The sequence below is a fragment of the Piliocolobus tephrosceles genome, chromosome 1 (genome assembly GCF_002776525.5).
Source record: "Piliocolobus tephrosceles isolate RC106 chromosome 1, ASM277652v3, whole genome shotgun sequence".
In the NCBI taxonomy this organism is placed as follows: domain Eukaryota; kingdom Metazoa; phylum Chordata; class Mammalia; order Primates; family Cercopithecidae; genus Piliocolobus; species Piliocolobus tephrosceles.
In genome coordinates this window covers 20,260,966-20,284,990 of record NC_045434.1, presented here as the reverse complement: position 1 = coordinate 20,284,990, position 24,025 = coordinate 20,260,966, and the positions used below count along the sequence as shown (strand labels likewise).

Here is a 24,025-nt window from a genome sequence, read left to right as displayed (position 1 = left end):
ATGAATGTAGACTAAGAAAATAAAATCACTCTTTACTCACAGATGAGTAACTAAATTGCTGAATGGTAAAAAGCCTTCCATTAAATGTGGATACATGACTTCAGAGTTCACTGGCATCTAAATGCAATAAACCACAAAATCAACCATACACATTGATTAGACAAAATGAGAAAAATCTTCAGCTAAGATCAAAATATATTAACTTATTATCATTAAAGACCTTAATACATATTCTAGTATAAATACAGAGTTTTCATTATTATTAATGCTAGGTTTATAGTAGGTGCTTAAAAAAGATTTTTAAATGAATTTTTAAAATGGAATAAGGTTAGCATTTACTAAATATCAGGTACTATGCAAATACTTAATTTGCTAAAAGCTCAGTTGCCTCATTTCAATTGTTTCAATCTTACTGCATATCTTCTACTCTAATTTGGGAGTTCTTCCTGAGAAGAGAACAATATGAAGACTTAGCTATTGTTTATTATAGTCTCTGAAGACAAATCTACAAATTTGTAACAACTGCATAGCATCAATAATCTGTGTCATTTAAGTCTTTTACTATGGTTTTCATCTTACTAAAGCTATGGATATAAACCATTATAATGTATAAGATCCCAATGTAACTGACATTAATTTTTTATGTCTTTTAATTTGTTAAAAATAAAGTCAATAACTTCCCATCATAAAAGCCAGTATGCACTGTAAGCAGAACTACGGCAAAACAAAATAAAAAAAAAAACAAACAAAAAAACCCCATAATTTTGCCTCATCTTAAACTTACCATGTAAAAATGCTCCAGTCGAATTCCATATACTATTTGTAAGGCTCTCATGTAGATCATGTGCAAGACTTCAGGCTACAGCAAAAACAACTTTGAATATTCTGATGCATAACTCTAAAGCTATGTCACTATCATCATTACCATACAATATTATAGTCAATGAAAGCAAAGAAGAAAAAGGCAACAAAATTACTCCATTTCCCTTGAAATACCCCTTAATTTTTCCAAATTTTAAAACACGTTATGATGCTTAGTTTGCTCAAACATAAGTGGTCAACGGATCAGCTGTTTAAGAATGAGAGAGCAAGTATATCTAAATCCAATCCAAGCAACCCAATCCACCTTAGGAAATGGAAGAAGAAGAGTTAGTCTTTCAGAACAGGCTGTCAGGCATGTGGCAGAAATAATGGCACATTGAAAATATGTGTGTGTGTGTGTTTGTGTGTGTGTGTTTTAAAGAACACAGGAAACCTTGTTTGCTGCCCAGATATTAAGGTTTCCTTAGATGTGAAGTTTAAGAGAACCCTTGATCAGGAGGTATAAATGTAATAGGGTTATATACGATTTTAAAAATTGGATCTTCTAAAACAGCAGTTCCTAAATGCCGGCGTGTGAATCTGTTCTGATCCATATAGTAATACAACTTTATTGGGTGAGCAGAAAGATGAGAAATATAGGGAAAACGTGGTAATCTTTTAAGAAAGCTGAATTTACTCAGTTTGAAGACATCAGTTATTCTAAAAGTATTTCTTCCATTTTCAAGAATCAAAGGGGGTGGCAATATCAGAAAATTTGAGTTCTACATCATTAAACCAGGTTTTACTATGTTATCACTTCAAGTCCAACACAAGAAACTGGAAGGAGACTTTGGGATTTTCCGTGACACATAAATAGTTCATTTTGTATTTAATAACTAAAGATAGAAAAAACAGTACCTGTCAAAACAAGGCAATTCCCCCTGGGGCATAATGCATGAAAATTAATCTGTAAGCTTTGAAAGAGGATTATTTCTAAGCATTTTTTTTGTGGTTGAAAACCACTTGGAATAAATTCCTTCAACCCCTACCAATAAATGATACTCTCAGACCACCATTCCAATAATAATAAAAAATTTAATATACTTTAATACGTTGTAGAAGCTGTTTTTTTTTTTTTAAGAAAACGATTATATTAAAGAGTTGAATCCTAATGGGAATGTAGAAGTCACCACACATATAAACTTGGTGTTATTTTTAAATTACGCTAGGTGAGAGATTCTCTCAATGAAAATGGTCTCCATCAAGGAGGGCATATCCCCTTCTTGCCACACTATAGACCTAGTAGCTTACTTTTTTCTTAAATACCATTATCCACAGGCAAACATAACCACCTTTTACCTTTGGATTTGGATAAAGATCATTCTTGGTGAGGTTTTTACCATCAGCTCCTGTTAAGATCTTATTGCGAATATGAATCACAATCTCAGCTACATTGTATCTGGGGAAAGACAAAGTCTCCATCTTGGAAGTTTCCTGTTAATCTGAAGGAAGAAAAAAATATTAGAAATATCACATAATCAGTAGCTCTCATTATCTGGAAACTAATAAATATAAGGACAAAATGAATGAGCAAAAGTTGAACTATTCATAGTTGCGTTAACTATCATCAAATATCTTAGTAAAATAAAGACAAGTATTTATATATGTATCCTAAAATTACTTTTATTCTAAGGTGACACAGTTATTTTCTGCTAATTTTCCTAGTGTTGTTCTCTTTTGTAGGAATAGGAAAACACATTTGGGAAGGAGGACTTTGGTTGAATACATAGATGAGAAACCATGTGCTTTTCTTTTATACGTGAGGGCCAAGGAGCTTAACAAGACCAATCCTAATAATTAATTCTCAAAGCAAGGCATATAGGTAACATCATCAGCAGAAGCTATATATAAACAATAGTAATATAGGGCATAAAAAATTATATTCAGTTTTGACATCCTATTCAATACATATATAGTGAGATGGCTAATCAGGTTGTAGATGCAAACAGAAGAGAGAAAAACAAGTGAGTAAGAATAGACGGTATAATTGGTAGGAATTCCTGTCACCAGAGTGAGAACTTTAAGAAAACGAAAAGCCATTTCTCCTAATGTCTTCACGTAGTGAGTTATCCCTACCTGTGTCCCCCTAGAGTAGTAGTTCTCTAACTTTATCCTCAAGGGCACATCTGGCAATGGCTGCAGACATTTTTGGTTGTCAGCACAGGAGTGTGGGTGCAACTAGAATCTAGTGGGTAAAGACCAAGGATGCTGCCAAACATCCTGTGATGTATAGGGTGGCACCCCATAGCAAAGAATTATCCAGTTGAAAAGGTCAATAAATGCTGATGTTAAAAAACTTTGTACTTTGAGGGGGACCAAAGCAGGTGGATCGCTTGAGCCCAGGAGTTTAACACCAGCCTGGGCAACATGATGAAACTCTATCTCTACAAAAAACATAAAAATTAGCTAAGCATGGTGGCCTATGCCTATAGTCCCAGCTACTTGGGAGGCTGAGGTGGGAGGATCACTTGACACTGGGAGGCAGAGGTTGCAGTGAGCAGAGATTGCACCACTGCACTCCAGCCCGGGTGACAGAGACCCTGTGTCAAAAAAGGAAAGGAAAGGGAAGGAGAGGAGAGGGGAGGGGAGGGGAGGGGAGGGGACGGGAGGGGAGGGGAGGGGAGGGGAGGAAAACCTTGTCCTAGAGCCTTCCATTTAACCCTGTTATGATACTAGTTGCAATGTACCAAAATTATGTTTAAAGAACTCTGACACTACATTGTGAGATTCCAATAAGTCAGGATCTTTTCATTTTCTTTGTATCTCTCCCTGTAACCACAAAAATAGCAGTAGTAACAGCAAGAGGGAAATGAGCAGCTCACTGCTATTGCTATTGCTCTCAGCCACTCCCTTAAATACTTGTTGTGTTACCTTCAGATCCCCTACTCTCCAGTAAAGCAAAATGATCTTAGAGACCCAATGTGAATATATTCAGTTTTGCAAACACATTGAAATGGCCCACAATTCTGAGAATCTATTTCTTTAGGCTCCTAATGTTTTTCAGAATTTTAGGGTTAAAAAGGGGAGCTTTGGCAACTTGCCTAACTTCTAATAAATGGAAGCCATTCTAAGCAATGATTAACAAAATACTTCCCAATTCAGCTTGAACATGTGACAGCATCACAGAATTCACTCTCAATGCAACTTTTTCCCACTTTATTATGGTTCCAAATTAAATAACTCTTCCTTATAGTGTGTGGAAATATGTTTTGTTGTAATTTTACCTCCCGGTCCTATGTATAGTCACTGCAACTAAATAGAATATATTAATCTCTGTTTACATGACACCATTTTCAAACATGTGAAGAAAGCTATTACACCTCTGCTAAGCCCTCCCTTCTTTAAAGTAAGTATAATTTCTTTATGTATGGCTATATGTAACTTTAAAATACTCCTTATAACGACATTGTTTTAGAAACTACCATCTTATTCATCTTCCTCTAACACACACTGTTTTGTAAATGTCTTCTTAAAATGTAGTGCCCAAACTGAACATGACATGGTCTGTCTAGGGCACAGTATTAATGGCCTCCGCTGTAGCACTTATTGATCAACTGAAACTCCAAGAACTTCACCATGACTGTCTTGTATCAAGACGGCTTCTCCTTGTTCTTTTTTTCCCCCCTTTTCCTCTTTTTTGGTCACATCTGCTGGATCACTTGTGTTCTTGTTGTATAAATTGATTATTTGAATCTTAAGCAAGAATTTGTACTTTCTACCATTAAATTTCATGATTGCAAGCTTTCCTGTTAGAGCTAGGACCTTTTGTCCAATATTTTTTTCTTTGAGGCAGGGTCTCAGTTTGTCACCCAAGCTGGAGTGCAGTGTAGCATAAGGACAGCTCACTGCAGCCTCGACCTCCCAGGTTCAAGCTATCCTCCTGCATCAGCCTCCCAAATATCCAGGACTACAGCAGGCACACACCACCATGCCCTGTTAATTTGCGTGTGTGTGGAGATGGGGTCTATGTTGCCCAGTCTAGTCTTGAATTCCTGGGCTCAAGTGATCCTCCCACCTCAACCTCCCAAAGTGCTGGGATACAAGCATGAGCTACCTTGCCAGGCCATAGAGCTGGGATCTTTTGGAATCCAGATTCTGATGCATCACATATTAGATGTCCCCTTCGGCATAAATATGCATTCTACATTTTCATGTAAGTCATAGACTTAAAAGCTGTTCATAAAAGGTCTGGACCAAAGAAAGACTTCAGAAAAAGTCACTTTTCCAAAAAATCTGCATCTGAATTACAGAATATTGCAATAGAAAGCGTAGGTGTAAAGTATCTTCAAAATTATTATCACTCTTTCCTCTCTTCTCTAATATTTGGCACTCTACTATCAGATTAATCCTTATAAAAACACTTAATGCATCAAATAATATTTGTACGAAAATACTTTAATTACCTTACCCACATCAAATTCAAATTTTTCTGCTAGGCTTCTAAAACCTTTAATAATTGAATGAAATTTGTGCTCCAAGTTAGTCTCCTAACTTTCCCAAACTTCCAGTATTTCCTTTTGGAACCTCCTCCAATATCCAAATTCTATCATTCTTTCGGAGTACCATTTCAGTTACAATTTATTCATTAACGAGAGATGAAGAAAGACACTTTCCAACTACATAGTTGGAGCTCCTGGGTGGGATAAAGTATACAAATGACTTAATATATACGCAGTAATACTCTGTCTAACGAGTAGCAGACATTAACTGCTAATTATTCCTCTGGTTTCTCATTTATTTGCAGCACCACGATGCTGAGCAGAGTAGGTACTAAAAGTATTATCTGTTAAATTTTACACACTTTGTTTTGTTAAAATAAACTATTTGTGGACATCACAGTTCCAGGAGGCAGAGATTAAACAAAAATAAACAGAAATGACTCCCAACTTCAATGAATTAAGTAAAACGTTCCTTGAACTTTTAAAGGGAAAAAAAATGATCGCGTTACGCATGCGTAGTGCTATATATACGCTGCTCTCTTCCTTTGAATTTTAAAAGTTGCATTGAGAATGATATTTTTGTCTTTTCATTCATGGTTTTGGATTTGGTTAAGAAACGTTTGGCAACGGAGATGTGTAAAAAGCTGACAAGCATCTGCAGCCAAATAAGCTACATCACCACCACCTTTCCAAAAACCACACATAAATATATGCCTAAGTTGAACAATTTCAGCTCAAGCTCGTCTTCTTCGGTCTATGCTGCACCAGAAAACACCCATTAGTTTCGTAGGAACTGAACTCCGGTTGTTTCTGGGACTAAAATCAAATAAAAAGTAACGATGGGCCCGCCCCTCACCTCCCAGGAGCTGGTTTCTTCCGCCTCCTCCCACCGCTGAGGACAACGAAAACACCGCCAGGCCCTGCGTCCCGACACCTGCCCGCGCCTTGGGATGGCGAAGGTGTCCGCAGGCTTCCTTCCTCCGTCCTCTCGCGCTCACCTACAGTGCCGGCCGCCGACAGGAAGGCAGCGAGTTCGAGGAGCAGCTACAAGCAAAGTAAAAAATCAGCAAACGTCGACCGTTGTCACTTTTCAAACTTGCCGCCTCCTACTGGAAGTCCCGCCCCGTTCCGGCAAGCCCACGTACAACCGCGACGGATGCCGGTTGGGCTCAAGAGACGCCAGGCAGGTGGGGCTGGAGTTGTCACGGAAGGGGCAGGGCGCAGGGCGGAACCATTGCTCGCGGAGCTGGCGCCGAGTCGGAACCTCGGACTGCGGGAAGTGGGAGCGCCGCGGTTTCGGGGAAGAGCTGAGCATATAGCCCAGCTCAGCGTGACTTCCGCCGGCGTTGAGAGCGTTTTCGGGGGTCCGAGTTGAAGAGCAAAACCAAGTGGAGGAAACTTCACTAAGTTCAGGGTGACAAGGGAGGAAGTGCAGAGGTAATTTATAGAATTCCAGAGTAATAATAATTTGATGAACATTGATTATGTGCCGGGTTCTGTTAGATGTTTATAAGCATCATCTCATTTAGATTTCATTAAAGGGAAGAAAAGGGAGAGTGGAGAGATACTATCATCTCCTCAGGTGAGGGCTATGAATCAGAGAATGCAATTATCTGCGCACAAGTAGCATAGCTTGGATATGAACACACATCCTCTGACTCTGTGCTCATAAGCACGACTTCAAGAGGTGGAAGAAACGTAACTGTTCATCTGGTCAAATCCTCTCGCTTTTACAGACAAGAAAACTGGACTCAGTGAGAAGTGATTTGTTAGAAGTTATACAGTAGGTGGTACTGTCTAAAGTAGAAACCAGGTCTCCTGATTTTAGCTTCTCCCTCTTCCATCAGCCCTCAGGAGGAGCCAGGAACATCAGGTGCTTTCCACCACTGAACTGTTCCCCAAACTTGCTCATTCCTGAGTGAGTTGCATTCTTCAGATAAGGGGCCCTGAAATCTGTATTTTTTTACATGGTATTTGTTTTGGCAAGAGTGGAAACACTGCACTTAATACAAGTTAGGAAACCACGGCAGGCCTAGTTGTCAGGGGAGAAAGCCATTAAGTTTTATTGAGGTTTGGGACACGAGAGGTAGAACTTATATCTGGTCACAGGGTAGAGCATCATCTGGTGACAGTCGTGTGTTGGATGGGGAACCTGAACTGAATTATGTGAAAAAAGTGCTAGAAAGGTTGTGTTGAATGTAGACACAAATACCGGTGCTTTGTCCTGTGGGTTGAAGGACTAAACCTACTGATAGTGAAGTCTATACCAATTTTAAATAAAAATACATTTCATATTCATTATTTCAGGGCTTTTGTCTTTCCTTTCAATGTCTATTTACTGATGTAAGTCTCAAAGTCGGAATCTGGTAAGACTCAAAAGGAGGTGAAGAAAATAGATTTTTAAAAAATATTAGAGTCAGTGAGGAAAGCAGAAAAAAGAGACCTGTCTCATTGACACTTGCCAAATCAAATTGATTACTTATGCATAACTTCCACCAAATCATATGTCCTTAGAGGCAGGGAAGGGAGCCATAGCATAGTGACTGAGAGCACATCTCTACGGTCAGAGGGAGTTGGATTGAAATCCCTGGTTACACCATTTACTACCAAGGTGGACTTAGGCGAGCTATTTAACCTAACTGAGCTGGTTTCTGCATCTTTAAAATAGGGATAACAGTTCTACTTTATAGGGTATCATGAACATTAAGTGAATTAGTTCCCGTAGAGTGCTGAATTCAGTACTTGGTAAATAGTAGCTGTTATTTTGACTGTTATTATTTATACATGGTCCCTAGTAAAATATCTTGCAAGTGGCAAGTGCTTAACAAATGTCTAAGTTGTTGTTGAGAATCGAGACAAAAAAAACAAGCGATTTATGTGAAAGCCAAGATTAGAATGGAACTTGGAGAGAGAGAAAAATGAGACAAAGGAAGAAAAGAGCAAGATGACCATTTTGTTGTATCGACAATAAATATTGTTTATTGGGGGTTAATATTACTATTGATGTGATAAACAGTTATATTAGAAGTACATTATTTGTTTAAAAAATGAGTGTTTATTCAAATTAATTTAATTAGAAGGTTAAATCTGACTTTTAAAAACTTTTAGTTGCCTGATACTGGTCAGTGTAAGGTAGAAGGTGGAACATCCGAATTCTCACCCTAGACATTAGTCTAAGAGTTTTGTTATCACCCATAAAAACACTGACAATTGCAGAAAACTTCAGTGTTCTTTCTGATTGTAGCATCATAATTTTATACCCTCACATGTGCTACATTTGCCCTTCTATTTCATTTTCCCTGTCAGCCCTCCTGCTAATACCTCCCTTCATAGCCTAGACTGCATGGTTTATCAGCATCCAAATTTCCTGTGTCTGATGCCTCTGACCCAGATGCCTGTCAAAATCTTGTCCCTGAATCTTGTCTATAAATCCTTAACTGGAAACATTGGAGAAAATGACACAAAGTGACATATGACAGATTGTCAGTCTCTATCTTCAGCTCTTTCCCTGATTCCTGACAAGCCTTTAATTTATCATCAGTAATTTCCCTGTCCTGTAACTTTCAGCGATTTCTCACAAACTTTACCCTTTCCTCATTCCTCTTCCCAGCCTAAATTCCTCTTTTAATAGAAAGTGACCAAAGTAGTCTTAAAGATATGTTTCAAGCACATAATACATTCGTATGCATCTGCAATTTGTTGTGTCTATTGCCTTTCTAATTTTAATTTCATGTTCCTTTTCTAGACTGCACTTTAAATTCTGGATGACAGACCTATCAGGACTGAGTGGACCTTTTAGTGGCAAGATGGGGGGTGTTCCAAAGAGACCATGACAGCCTGCAGCTAGGACTTTATCTTTAAAGCAAGTGGTGATGCTGTGATATCTAGTGCTTTAAACAAATCTCTTTTTTTAAGTGACAGGGTTTCCAAATTGTTATATCTACTTTGTTTAACAGATCAATAGGGACCAAAAGTTGATTCACTTGGTCTAATGTGGTAGGAATAGGTGAAATACTAAGATTGGGTCCTACACTCTACTTGCCATCAGGCACCCATTCTTATGAATAGAGATTCCACAGGGGCCACAGACAATCCCAGTACTTTTTTCCCAGTTAATTGAGAAAATTAAAGCCACCATACAATATATAACTTTCTCCCTCTCCACTTCTGTCAATGCCACATATATCCACCTGTCTTATTTGTCTGTCTCAGAAAATGTAATGTACTTCCTCCACCAATGTATGACCACTGTTTCTTGTTCTAGACCTCTTTTCTGCATTTGGTGTCATTGATCAAACCCTCCTTGAAACTCCTTTTGCATTTCTCCCATCTTTTTCTACCTGTCTCATGCTTCTTGGGGGTCTTTTTTCTCTGCCTACCCATTAAATAGTATTTCCCAAAGTTCCAACCTCGAGTTGTTTTCTGTCTGTGTCTTCCCTGTGAGGACTATCCACTCATTGTTTTAACCTATTTGCTCATGAATTCTAAAACTACTGCTATTCCTAACCTCTTCCTTGAAGTTCAGACATTTGGGATGCTCACGAGCCCTTCAAACTCTAATTTGTCCTTTGCTTTCATTTCTACTCCCAATTCTATCTCATCTCACTGCCTCCAGCTGTAACTACTACCACCCCCACCTACACCACCAAATCCATCTTGTAAGTAGCAGCCAGAATGACCAGTCTCAAATGTAAATCTATTTCACTTGCCTCCTTAAATTTCTGATCTCCCTCTGCAGTCACGTTCAAGATAGTCCGCCTCCATGGCCTGGTGTGCTGGAGTCTTCATCATCTTGCCACTCTTTTCCTTCCCAGTCTTGTTTCCCTTTCCAGTACCATCTCCCATCCTACCCACTTCGCATTCATGAGGCTGCTTTACACCTGAGACCTTTCACATTCTGGTTGACTTTGTCTGGACTGTCTTTATTTTCTTTGGCTGACTCTTCCGTATCCTTACTAATTTTTTAGGGTTCTTCCAAGAAGCCGTTCCTTATTCCATAGTCTGAGTTAGTTGACTTTTCTCTGCTTTCTTGACATTCATGGATTCATTCAGAAAATATTCACTGAACCCTTATTTTATGCTAGATACTAAGCTAGATACTGGAAATATAATAATGAAAAAGCAAATATGGCAATAACCGATCTAATAATTTCCTGACAGAGTTTACATTCTCATCGGGAAAAAAAGAAAAAGAAAAAAGTCAGTTCAGTCTTACTGGCTCCATGCTTGAGAATAGCTAGGAATTGAAAGGGTAAAAGACAAGTGTTCTAGATAGAGGCTAACAATGTTTATGAAGAAGAACACAGTCTAGGAACTGAGAGATTCTAGACAGGGGTGGAGAAGTAAATAGGGACCAGATCATGAAGAGCATTAGTGATGATGTAGCAAACTTTGGACTCCTTCTTAAGGCTAATAGTAGCTTTGAATGGTTTCAACATGATTAGGTTAGTATTTAAATGATGAATCGCTACTCTGAGAAAAAGAACTCAAAGGGTGGCAATACCAGCAAGAAGGAAACGAGTTAGGAGATAATTGTAGTAAACCAGGGAAAGAAAGATGGCTGTTTATACTGGGGCATTGCCAGTGTGGGTAGAAATAGATCTCAGAAGAATTTTAGGAAGTAGAAATGGCAAAACTTGGTGACTGACTGAGGGCAGAAATGGGATAAATCAAGGACAGAGTTTCTTAAACAAGCTTTAGTGAAGACAGGGACTACCCCATTTGCTGTCATGTATTCACAGCTTAGCACAGATCTTTATACGCTGGAGATGCTTGATAAGTACGAATGAAATTTTCTGGCTTGAGTACCCAGATAAATGGGATGCCAGTCTCTGATTTAGGTAACATAGAGGCAGACTCACTTGGGAGGTAACTGGTGATTCAGTTTTGAACATGTGTAGCTTAACATGCCTGTGAAACATACTATGTCCAGATACACGGCAATTCAATGAATGATTCTGAAACTCAAGAAGAGAGGTCTGAGATGGATTCTTTGCATACTTAAAAAAATAAAAGTTTATGTTATATTGAAATGATCTGTTTTGTGCCTGTCTCCACTATCACACAGGTCTGGTTCTTAATGACCTTTGATGTTCCTGTGCGTAACACCATGCCTGGTACAAACTGCACACCCAATCAGTGTTTGTTGTTGAACTGAACTCCTTTTGAGATATGATGCATCTAACAAATAGTAGTAGCCTCTGAGGAGGGAAATTAGCAGGTCAGAGTGAAAAAGAAATTTTCATTTTGTTGAATATATTTTAGTTCATTTTGCGTTTTCCTCCAATGTATTTCTATTTCATGAGAAATAAAAAGATGACATAAAAAGTGTTCTAGTAGATTTATATGGACTTAATACCAAAAGCAATACTCCAACTATGTTCTAGTCACTATAGAGTAGAATATTAAAATGCCATCTGATATGATATCATATTAGTTTTTTTTTTTTTTTTTTTTGAGACAGGGTCTCAGTCTGTTGCCCAGGCTGGTGTCATCATAGCTTACTGCAGCCTCAAACTCCTGTGCTGAAGCACCACATTACATTATTGATTGGTTTACAAATTCTGTGGTTGTATTATTGATGCCATCATTCAATTCACTTATATGAATTAGGAATAGTAATAGCAAGATGAAGTGAAATTATGAACACACATTTTATAGTAAGGGCATGAGACAGAAAATCTTTGAAACTATGTACTGTATTATGAGATATATACAAAATCTACAAAAGCAAACAAGTGCCATTGTTATATACCTGCCTAACATTTCATACGAGAGGAAATAATGATACGTCTCTCCTATCGGCCAACATTTCTAGCTTGCTGACATAGGTAGCTTTTAATATGCAAAACCCTTTAATCACAAGTATCAGAAAGCACATCTTAACTGTAGTTATAAATGGAAAAGTAGAAATGCATAGTGCTTTTATATATTTTTGAGTTAGTATTGTACTATATAATTTTATATAAATGGTTGAGGCCATAGATATTTTGAAAGTACACATTAGTATTTAAAGAAAACAGTAAATTCTAGTAACACTTTTGAATATACAGCATATTCACTGGGTGGCGCTGTTGCATTAATGTTAACCTTACATATTTTGAAAGTTTTATTTCATTTTCTTTTATGAAAGTAAATTAGAGTGATAAACATTGAACACAATGTTCTGGATTAAAAAAAATAGATTCTAAATTTATTGGCATTAGAATATATGTTTAGAGCCCAGGCTTAAGAAGAAAAATAGCATTGAATGCAAAATAGCTATCTGCTTTTTATTACCCTTTAATCATTACAAGCCTGTTAATCCACTTGACTTCTCAGCTGTGTTCATCTTTTTTAGTGGATTTGAGAACTGAGCTGTACATTTGTAATACAGTATCTTTGTTAAAGACTCACAAGGAATTCTTAAACTATGAAGTACCTATTCTTTGCTAATTTGTGATGAGCTCTAAATGAGATCTGAGGAAGCAAAAAGTTGCTATATTGTACTCTAACCTCTCTAGTATCATTTTCCCAACTTTCCCAGCAAGTTCTATTATTTTAATATAGTTAGTATAGAGAATCTTGGGAATTATCAGCTGAAACAAATTAAATATTCTTCAAAATTTTTGTTCAATGTGACTTTTTAAAATTCAATTTTCTTTTGCAGAGATGGGGTCTCACTATGTTGGCCAGGCTGATCTCGAACTCCTGGTCTCAGGCAGTCCTCCTGTCTTGGCCTCCCAAAGTGCTGGAATTACAGGAATGAACCAACTTACCCGACCTAAATTCAATTTTTATATTCTGGATATTTTCAATATCCATATTACAATATCCAGTGCTATTTTTCAGTTATTTCGAAGAAGTTAATGAGATTCTCAGGAAAAATACTGATATTAATGTATTCTAATTTTTTTATTTGAATAGTTTTTGGAGTACAGGTAGTTTTTGGTTATATGATTGAGTACTTTATTAGTGATTTCTGAGATTTTATTGCACCTGTCACCCGAGCAGTGATTGTACTCTAATTTTTAAATTAGTCAGTTATAACACATTTTAGAAGGGTGTCTTAGTTCATTCAGGCTGCTTTAACAAGCTACCACAAACTGGGTACCTTATAAGCAACAGAAATGTATTTTTCACAGTTCTGGAAGCTAGAAAGATCAAGGCTCTGGCAGATTTGATATCTGGTGAGGGCTTGCTTTCTGGTTCATACATGACATCTTCTAGCTGTGCCCTCGCATAATGGAAGGCATGAATGAGCTTTGTTGGACCTCTTTTTTAAGGGCACTAGTCCCATTCATGAAGGCTCCCATCATGAATTAATCATTTATCAGAGGCCCCACCTCCTAATACCACCTTGGGAGTTGGAATTTCAAAATACAAATTTTGGGGAGACACAAACATTCATGCCATAGCAGAAGGGGAATTTTTTAAAAATGAAACCCATAATAACTCACAAATCAGAAAAGTTTGGGGATAAGTAGGTTTCTTCGTTGTTGTTTTGTTTTGTTGGTGTTTTGTCACAGTTCTGGTGCCATGTTATCATTCTCATGAATTCTTTATGATAGTGATTTATATTGTCTAGAGTAAATTTTCTAATATGGACCCTTAGGAAAAAATCACTTCTAAGTTCTCTACGTCTTTTTCTAATACTGTTTTCTCAAAAAGGGGTCTGAGTCTATGCATTTCTATATAAGTACCAAGTAGTATTATCTCATTTCATCTTTAGTCTTTGGAAAAATCACCTGCCAGTTTTTCTTTACTCTTTATTAAGCAAATTCAACCTGGCAAACATAGGTTGACCATATATATTCAAAATTAATACCTGAATATTGTTCCTAGGACAATCTGTTAAGATAATTTACATTTATTCACCTTTTATACAATATTTTATAATAATGATAGTGCATATTTACAGAAGATGTACCAGGTACCAGGTCTTCTCCATGTATTACCTCATTTAATTATCACAACAACTGCATGAAGTAGTTTCTCTTCCCATTCCATTTATAAACACACACACACATACACACACATACACATATATCATATTTACTTTAAGAAGACTGGAACAACTAGCTCAAGGTCATATATCTAGGAAACCAGGAAGACAAAAGTTGAACCCAAGTAATTATTGTTAGAAGCTCTGTGCCTAGCTCCTGTACTGTGCTTCCTAATCTCAAACCCTTACACTGGAGGAGGCAGTGTTAATTTTTGTAATCTGTGCAGCAGACCCTTTTTATGTTCTACAGATTTTATCCCTGAATCCTTCTAGAAAGGATTGTATACCTAGATACCTACTATTCTACCACTTCCCTACAGTACAACACAAAATACATAGACCTGTGAAGGGTTCCTCAGTTCTGTGGGGAAGGATTTAGTTGATTGGATACTTTGAATTTCTTTGCTATGCTTTGTTGTTCAAGGGATTATGTGTCTCTCTCCCTCGATAAGCCTTTGGGTGGGTTGGCAGTCTCACACAGACCTTCTAGGCCTTCAGAGATGTCCTACATATGTATTTTCTCATTCCTGACTCTTTGATTCTTCTGGCAGCCTCTAGGGTCTCTCCCATCCCTTTCCTAGAACCTGTCACTCCAAAGAGAGAATAAAGTTCTCAGTTTTCTTCCTTTGTCTTAAACATTTCACAGCTTAGTGATTTGTTGATTGCTAGTTGCCTCTTGTTCCGTTCATTGACTAGGTCTCTTCTGAAGATTTTCTCCTAGAGTTAATATTAACTAAAACAAAACACATTTAACCAATTATTCTACCCTGATGATTAATTTTTTAAAAGAAAATAACTATTTTTCTACATAAGGAATTTATAATAACATAATTATGACATTATTTCTTTAGAATAAACCAGACTATGTTGTGTTAAGAGACATTTCTTTTCTTTTTTTTTTTTGTGAGATGGAGTCTCGCTCTGTCGCCCAGGCTGGAGTGCAGTGGCCGGATCTCAGCTCACTGCAAGCTCCGCCTCCCGGGTTCCCGCCATTCTCCTGCCTCAGCCTCCCGAGTAGCTGGAACTACAGTTAAGAGACATTTCTACCCTGATTGATATTGAACTATTTATCTGAAGTCACTGTTGATCCCCTTACCACAGCCCAGGTGTAACGGTGTATGGGGAATTAGTACATTTTATTTCACCCTGTTATATTTTTATTTTAGGTTGAAAGACAGAAAGCAGAATGGTAAACCATGCAGGTGGTTAGCTAAGTAGAAAGTAGAAATTTAAACTAAGATTCTAATCTCAAGATAAATCAGACTTGTCAGGTATTACAGAGATTTTGTATGGATTACAAATGCAGTAGCCATCATGCTATCAACCAGACTTCATTGAATACTTGCACTTGTCAGACCCTGTGTTTTCACAACCAAAAGTTAAGACACATTACTTACCAGTACAAAATAATGTTTTCACTTTGGATTCTTCCCTGTGTAAGAAACTATAATGCTCTTATATCTGCTTGAGCCCAGATTCCTGTCTAGTAATCCATTTTTCACATCATCACAATCTACTTTTTTTATCTGACATAATCATCCAGTACTGTTTAAAATGTATTCTCTGCTTTAATCAGGCTAGCTTCCTTACACAATCCTGGTTCATATCACTGTCGTTTTTAGTAGCTTACTTCTACTCTGTGTGCCTTGCTCCTTTTCCATTTAGGATTCCCTTTGCCCTCTTTTCAACCTAGCCAAATTTAGTTCAGCTACCACTTCTTTCACCAATCCTTTAGTTTCCACTTCATTTCATACAGATCTTTCTTTTACTTAGTCTCCCATTATATATAACTACTATCTGTTCCACATAATTATTGTATTAGCCGTTCTAACACTACTATAAAGAACTGCCCAGGACTGAATAATTTATAAAGAAAAGCGGTTTAGTTGACTCACAGTTCTGCATGGCTGGGGAAGCCTCTGAAAACTTACAGTCATGGTGGAAGAGGAAGCAGGCATGTCTTACATGGCAGCAGGTGAGAGAGCAAGTGAAGGAAGCCAAGGGGGAAGAGCCCCTTATAAAACCATCAGATCTCATGAGAACTCACTCACTATCATGAGAACAGCATGGGGGAAACCACTCCCATGACCCAGTCACCTCCCACCAATCCCCTCCCTCAATACCTGGGGATTGCAATTCAAGATGAGATTCGGGTGGGGACACAAAGCCAAACCATATCAATTATATATAAGCAAGTCTTGTTTTATTGCACGTCACTTTATTATGCTTTGCAGGTACTGTGTTTTTGATGAATTAAAAGTTTGTGGCAACCCCGCATTGAGCAAGCCTGTTAGTGCCATTGTTAACAGTGGCATGTGCTCAATTTGTGTCTTTGTCATGTTTTGGTAATTCTCTCAATATTTTAGACTTTTTAATTATGTATCTATTATGGTGATCTGCAATCAGTAATCTTTGATGTTACTATTGTAATTGTTTTGGGGCACCAAGAACCACACCCATATAAGAGAACAAACTTAATAAGTAAATGTTGAGTGTGTTCTAAGTGCTTTATTGACCGGGCATTTTCCCATCTCTCTCCCTCTCCTTGGGCCTGCCTATTTCTTGAGACACAACAATATTTGAATTAGGCCAATTAATAACCATATAATGTCCTCCAAGCCTTCAAGTGAAAGAAAGAGTCAAATGTCTCACTTAAAATAAAAACCAGAAATGATTAAGCTTAGTGAGGAAAGCATATCAAAAGCTAAGACAGGCCAAAAGCTAGGCCTCTTGTGCCGAACAGCCAGTTTGTGAATGCAAAGGAAAAGTTCTTGAAGGAAATTAAAAGTGCTTGTCCAGTGAACGCACAAATGATAAGAAAGCAGAACAGTCATATTGCTGATATGGAGAAAGTTTGAGTGGTCTGGATAGATCAAATCAGCCACAACATTTTCTTAAACCAAAGCCTAATAGAGAGCAAGGCACTAGCTCTCTTTAATTATATGAAGGCTGAGAGACAGGAGGAAGAAGAAAAGTTTGAAGCTATCAGAGGTTGGTTTATGAGGCTTAAGGAAAGAAGCCATCTATCATAAAAGTGTGATATGGTTAGGCTTTGTGTCTCCACCCAAATCTCATCTTGAATTATAATCCCCCTAATCCCTTCATACTGCTATAAAGAACTGCCTGAGACTGGGTAATTTATAAAGGAAAGAGGTTTAACTGACTTATAGTTCAGCTTGGCTGAGGAGGCCTCAGGAAACTTACAATCATGGCGGAAGGCAAAGGGGAAGCAAGGCACGTGTCAGGGGAGAGACCAGTGGAGGTAATTGGACTATGGGAGTGATTTCCCCCATTCTGTTTTTCTGATAGTGAGTTCACATGAGATCTGATGGTTTTATAAGGGGCTCTTCCCCCTTTGCTCGGCATTTCTCTTCTGCCACCTTGTGAAGAAGGTGCCTTGCTTCCCCTTTGCCTTCTGCCATGATTGTAAGTTTCCTGAGGCCTCCTCAGCCAAGCTGAACTGTAAGTCAATTAAACCTCTTTCCTTTATAAATTACCCAGTCTCAGGCAGTTCTTTATAGCAGTATGAAAATGGACTAATACAAAGTATAAAGTGAAGCAGCAAGTACTAAGGTAGAAGCTACAACAGATTATGCAGAAACTGTAGCTAAGATAATGAAAGTGACTACACTAAACAACAGATTTTCAATGTAGGCAAAACACCTTCTTTTGAAAGAAGATGTCATCTAGGACTTTCATAGCTAGAGAAGAGAAGTCAGTGCCTGGCTGCAAAACTTCAAAGGACAGAATGACTCTTGTTAGGGAAAATGGAACTGATTACTTTAAGTTGAGGCCAGTGCTCACTGAAGATTCTGAAAATTCTACAGCCCTTAAGAATTATGCTGAATCTACTCTGCCTCTACTCTGTCAATGGAACAACAAATCCCAGATGACAGCACATCTATTTAAAGCATGGTTTCTTGAATATTTTAAGCTCCCTATTGAGACTCTGTTGAGAGCGGGAAAAAAAAAGATTTATTTCATATTACTGCTTGTTAATAATGTACCTAGTCACCCAAGAGCCCTGATTGAGATTTACAAGGAGATTAATATTGCTTCTTGCTTCTTGCCTGCTAATACAACATCTATTCTGCAGCCCATGGATCAAGGAATAATTTCAAACTTCAAATCTTATTGAGAAATATATTTCATAAGGCTAGACCTGCTTCAGTGGTTCCTGTTATAGATATGGCAAAGTAAACTGAAAACCTTCTGGAAAGGATTCACCATTCTAGATGCCATTAAGATCATTTGTGATTCATGAGAGGAGGTCAAAATGTCAATTTATCATAATAGAAATTTGGAAGAAGTTAATTCCAAGCCTCATGAATGACTTTAAGACTTTAGTAGAGGAAGTACCTGAAGATGTGATGGAAATAGCAAGATAACTAGAATTAGAAGTGGCACCTGAATATGTGACTAAATTGCTGCAATATTAGAATAAAACTTGAGTGGATGAGGAGTTGCTTCTTGTGGATAAGCAAAAAAAAAAAAGCGTTTCCTTAGATGGATTGTATTGCTGGTAAAGATTCTCTGAACATTGTTACATTGTTGAAATGACAGCAAAGGATTTAGAATATTACAAAACTTTATTGATAAAGCAGTGGCAGGGTTTGAGAGTACTGACTCCAATTTTGTAAGATGTTCTATAGGTACAATGCTATCAAATACTATCACATTTTACAGAGAAATCTTGCATGAAAGGAAAAGTCAATTGATGTGGCCAACTTCATTTGTTGTCTTATTTTAAGAAATTGCTGCAGCCACCTAAACCGTCAGCAACCACCAGCCCCCGATTTTTTTTTTATCACCCAAGTGGGAGTGCAGGGGCACCACCATAGCTCACTGTGACCTCTATCTCCCCAGCTCAAGTGATCCTCCTGCCTCAGCCTCCCAAAGTGCTGGGATTATAGGCATGAGCCACTGCACCTGGCCTGTCAACCACCACCCTGATCAGTCAGTAGTCATCAATACCAAGGCAGGACCGTCTATAAGCAAAAGATTATGACTTACTGAAGCTCATGAGCATTAGCATTTTTTAGCAATAAAGTATTTTTAAATTAGGATTTGTATATTTTTAGACATAATATTATTGCACATTTAACAGACTATAGTGTAGACATAACTCTTTATGTGCACTAAGAAACCAAAAAATTTGTGTCATTCCCTTTATTGTGATACTCACTTTATTGCAATGGTGTGGAACTGAACCTACAATATCTCTGAGATATGCCTATATATAATTATATACTATTTTATATTGATTTTGAGTCATTTCATGCATGTAAATTTGAGTATCTTAATTAAATTGCAATCCTTTAAAGTCAAAGACTGAGTCTTCTTTGGACTGTGTATTCTCATGACAGTGAACTATTGACATGGCTCAGGATGTTGACCCGTTTTGGTTCCTGATGAAGTTTTGTTAATTTAAATGAGAAAAATAAGGACAGTGAAGTAAGTTTTTTTATAAAACTAAATGTATTTGGTTTATAAAACAGTTTACTATTATGCCCTTCCTATATTTTTTTGTGTCAAGTTATCTCTTTTTCTAGATGATTATAATAGATGATAATTTTTAAATGTTTCTATTTGTCAAAGTACAACATTGTCAATCCTGTGTCAATGTCTAACTTTTCCTTGTACTCATTCAAATAATCTCATAGTGGGAGCTTATTAAATACTTATTGTGTCACACAATATGCTGGTAAACATTGAAATGGGGAGGGGTTACTTTCATTCTATTTTAGAGTGGCACAGTTTCTATGGTAAGTGACTAATCTGAACTAATATGTAAAAGATTAAGAATCACTTGAGAATCATTTTCAAAGAATACCTTTTTAAATGTAGCACACTGCTGACTTGTGTAAAAATTAAGTGTGATGCTGAACTTGTTTGAAACTCAAATTTTTGGACCCCACCCACAGACCAACTGAATCAGGATCTCTGGGTTTAGGAACTTTAAACTCACACTTTTAAAGTAGTTCTGCAAGTGATTAGGATGCAGATGCTTCACGGAGTTAAGAACAACTGCTATCCTAGCAGGCTGATACAGATGTAAGTTTCTATCTTATTTCTGCCAGTTACTGGTCATTGTTTTCTGGATAAGGTTTCTAAACATCTTTAAGTCTCAGTTTATTCTTTTATAAAATATGGTTACTAATAAGGCTGCTGTGGTGAAGGTTAAATGAGATAATGGACATAAAGTAGTGTTACAATGAAGGTGGTCAATAAATATTAATTTACTTCTTTTCCTTACTTTGAAATTCCGTTGTACTTCAGTGATGAGTAGTATAAAGAGTTTCTGATTCATGTACTAGACATTGCTTTTGGCCGCAGATCTCATCACTGAACCAATCATGTGTTACTAAAGCTCCTTTTCTTTTTTTCTTTCTTTCTTTTTTTTTTAATTACTCTTGAAGCCAAAGTTATCTCACTTGCTATTAAGTTGCAGAAGTACAGTACTTTCCTAATCCCCAGGCTTCTGCTTCTCCCATCCTTAACCGGCAGAGGACCCTGTGGAAGGATTAATGAACTAGAAATCGTTTGGGTATTGATTTCCTACTTAGTAAAATGAGGGACTTTTTCACATGATTTGATATATCCTTTCTGTTAAAAAAAAAAAAAAAAAAAAAAAGTTCTCACTTTCCTGTCACGCATAAAATTGAGAAGACATTATTAAGTTCTCCCACTATTTTACCACTTGTCAATGTAGACTCCTAGATTTACGTGGAAGAAAATTGTTTCATTTCAGAGAAGAAAATAAGCAGAGAATCTACTAGAATCAGTTTTTACTTGGCATTGTCATCTCTTTGACTTAGAAAAGGGATGTGGTAGAGAGAGATAGCAGCTAGAGGGCAGGAAAACCATGCTTTGAGGAACGTTATCCCATATCAGAATCTCAGTAGCTCTTCCCTCTGTTTCAGTCTCACCTCTTATAGGAGTTGTTCCCAAGTGGGAGGTGAGCTCTTTTTATATATTCAGAATATATATAATTCAGAAATTGGGAGATTAGAAGTAAGGTATAATGCATCGGTTTGCTAGGGCTGCCATAACAAAGGATATTGGAGTGGTGCATCTACAAGCCAAGGAATGCCAAAGATTGCCAGCAAACCATCAGAAGCCAGGGAGAGGCATGGAACAGATTCATTCTCACAGCCCTCAGAAGGCATCAACCTTGCTGATATCTTGATCTAGTACTTCTAGGCTCCAGGACTGTGAGACAATGAATTTCTGTGGTTTAAGCTACCTAGTTTGTGGTACTTATCTTCACATGGCATTCTTGTGTGTATTTGTATGTCCGAATTTCCTTTTTTTTAATAAGGACATTGATCATATTTTATTAGGGTAAGACCCACCCTAGTGACCTCAGTTTAACTTGATTTCCTCTACAAAGACCCTATTTACAAATAAGATCACATTCTGAAGTGTTGGGGATTAGGATTTCAACATATCTCTTTTGGAGGACACAATTCAACCCATAAAACATGGTTCACAGCATCATGAGCCAGAGGCCTTCCTGGGCAGGATCTATATAAATAGCCTGAAGGCTCAAACCAGGACAAATATACCAGCTTGCCTCAGAACAAAGTGCAATTCCTGGACTTTTACCTCCTTTGAAAACTGAGTACTAATTACTTATTTTTATATTACCAATGCTGTTTGAGTGCAACATACTGAGTACATGTGATTCATTTTATTTTTCTTAGAAACAGAGCTCTTAAAAAGCACTGTCTGGATATCTTCAGAGGGAAAAAGGAGAAAGTTAATTGAATCGGTGACACTTCAGGTCTCTCACAGAGGAAGGTAAGGTTTCAGTCAACAGCACATAGAGGATTATCCTCATTTACCCAGGACTGACAGTGTTTGTGAATTCTAAAGCTGTGCATGTAGTGAATATACAAGATAAAATTGAAATAAGAATAATGGAATAGCAGTTTAGAAATGATTAAAATGTGCCCAAGCCCTGAGTTTTCAGATAACTTGATAGTTTTCTAATAGTGAAAATGTTTAAGATGTATAGCCATAAAAAAGATTTAAAAAAGAAAGAAACAGATGTATAGCCAACTTTTAATAATCTGTGCTGTACACTCCATAGCAGGTCTGAAGGTAGCTGTATACCAGCAGCAGAAGGTTTACAGTGGAGCACAGTTTTGTGGCCGTACTCTCAGCTGACCAGCTGAGGACTAGTGACCCTACTTAAGAACAACAGTTGGCTAAGAGAATAGTCAAGTGAGGGGAATGTGCTACAAGAGAATCATGGTAGATAGAGATGCCTACAAAAGGGAGGGTCTGTCTTCTTGTTCCTTTCTGATCTGTAAAACCTGCAGGTTCACTATAGAGCTCCCATTGGAGCACAGTGTAGCATGAAGAGAGAGTCCTTAGGAGAGCTTACCAAGGAATTTTGGGGAAGAGTGTGTTTACAAACATGGGGGAAAGTACTTACTTCTCATTTAGATGTTCTGCAGGCAGAAAGCTTACTAGTGTAGCCTGTATTTGTAGAGCTGCAAGCCACCAAAAACTACTTGGAAGAGAACCAATTTTTTCTGAAGCTCTGTGTGAAAAGATTCAGTGGTTGGGGTGGGGTGCAGAATCTCTAGAGCAGCTCATACAGCCACAGGGCAAAGAGAGGGAACCCCTACACAGAAAAAAAGATTGCAGCAGGGACGGAGGGCTAGTAGTTTTAGGACAACTAGACACTTCTGTAAGTACTCTGTCCTTACAGAGACCCCCAAACCAACAGAAGCCACCAGGACAGCACACAGCCATTCCAAAATTCCAAACCAGGATCATTCCAGAAAAGCCTTACATCTCAGTCTAGTATATGGATGGTTTTGTAAGATGACCTATGATTTTTCTGTTCCTCCTTCCTGCCCCTAACTTCAGAGAAACAGACTTGGAAAGAGGGAAGGGAGGAGTAAAAGAGCGTGCCATACTTTACCTTCTCCCCTTCTATTTTAAACCAGACAAATCTATATTTTAATTATTAAAAGTAACCAGAAAGTTATATGGTCTGTCCAGGATGGCATTAAAGAAAATGAGAGAGAAAAGTTTAAGATTGCATGGTTGGAGACAATAATTGTAAGAGACCAAGTAGTTCAAGTTTTATAACGCCCTGTCTTATAAACACTCTTGAACCAATAATAATCCTATTACTGGAAGACATCTTCAGGGTTGAAATGCTGCACATAATTGAAGACTACTTGTTAGACCAAGACCTTAAGAACTTCTTTACTGACTATTCCCAACATGTGGCGCTGGTTATCATTAAAGAATCATTGTATTGGCTGTTAAATATCTCGGGATCCCCTGTTTAAACCAAATTAGCAAAAAACTTATTTAACAAATATATATTGATTGCCAATTATGAAGTAGATGCTATGGTAGGTATTGGTAGTATAAATATGAAGAAGACATTGTGTGTGCATATTAATATACAGCGAATTAAACTTCAGCCGGAGAAGTACTATACTAGAAGGTTGATAGAAGTGTGGTGGTAGCTCCCAGGAGGAAGCAGTTGGCCTCCTTGGAAATGAGTAGTCTTCACAGAAAGTATGACATTTGACCTGCTTCTTAGAGGAGATGCATATTAAACCTATTAAATCCATATCAGCCTTTAACACCTTTGCTCAGATTAGTTTCTTGAGCTGTTTTTCCACCTGGTGAGCAGATAAGAGCAGGACAGGAAAGTTCTGACGAAAGGAAGAAGTGCCAGAGAGAGAATGCCTTGCAAGGAAAGAAGCCT

General features: G+C 37.6%; 1 protein-coding gene across 2 annotated transcripts in view; it reads right to left on the bottom strand.

Moving 5' to 3' along the window:
* Positions 1-6,465, bottom strand: part of NUF2 (NUF2 component of NDC80 kinetochore complex) — a 33,500-nt gene extending 27,035 nt beyond the window's left edge. Inside the window, exons 1-4 of one of the 2 annotated variants that reach the window (XM_023207051.1) lie at positions 6,157-6,465; positions 2,161-2,303; positions 785-859; positions 41-117 (exon numbers count right to left, since the gene is read on the bottom strand). In XM_023207051.1, coding sequence (XP_023062819.1) covers positions 41-117; positions 785-859; positions 2,161-2,283 — 275 coding nt within the window. In that variant the 5' untranslated portion in view covers positions 2,284-2,303; positions 6,157-6,465. The remainder of the gene's footprint in view (positions 1-40; positions 118-784; positions 860-2,160; positions 2,304-6,156) is intronic. The other variant, XM_023207052.3, reaches the window with a different exon arrangement.
* Positions 6,466-24,025: the final 17,560 nt, after the last annotated feature.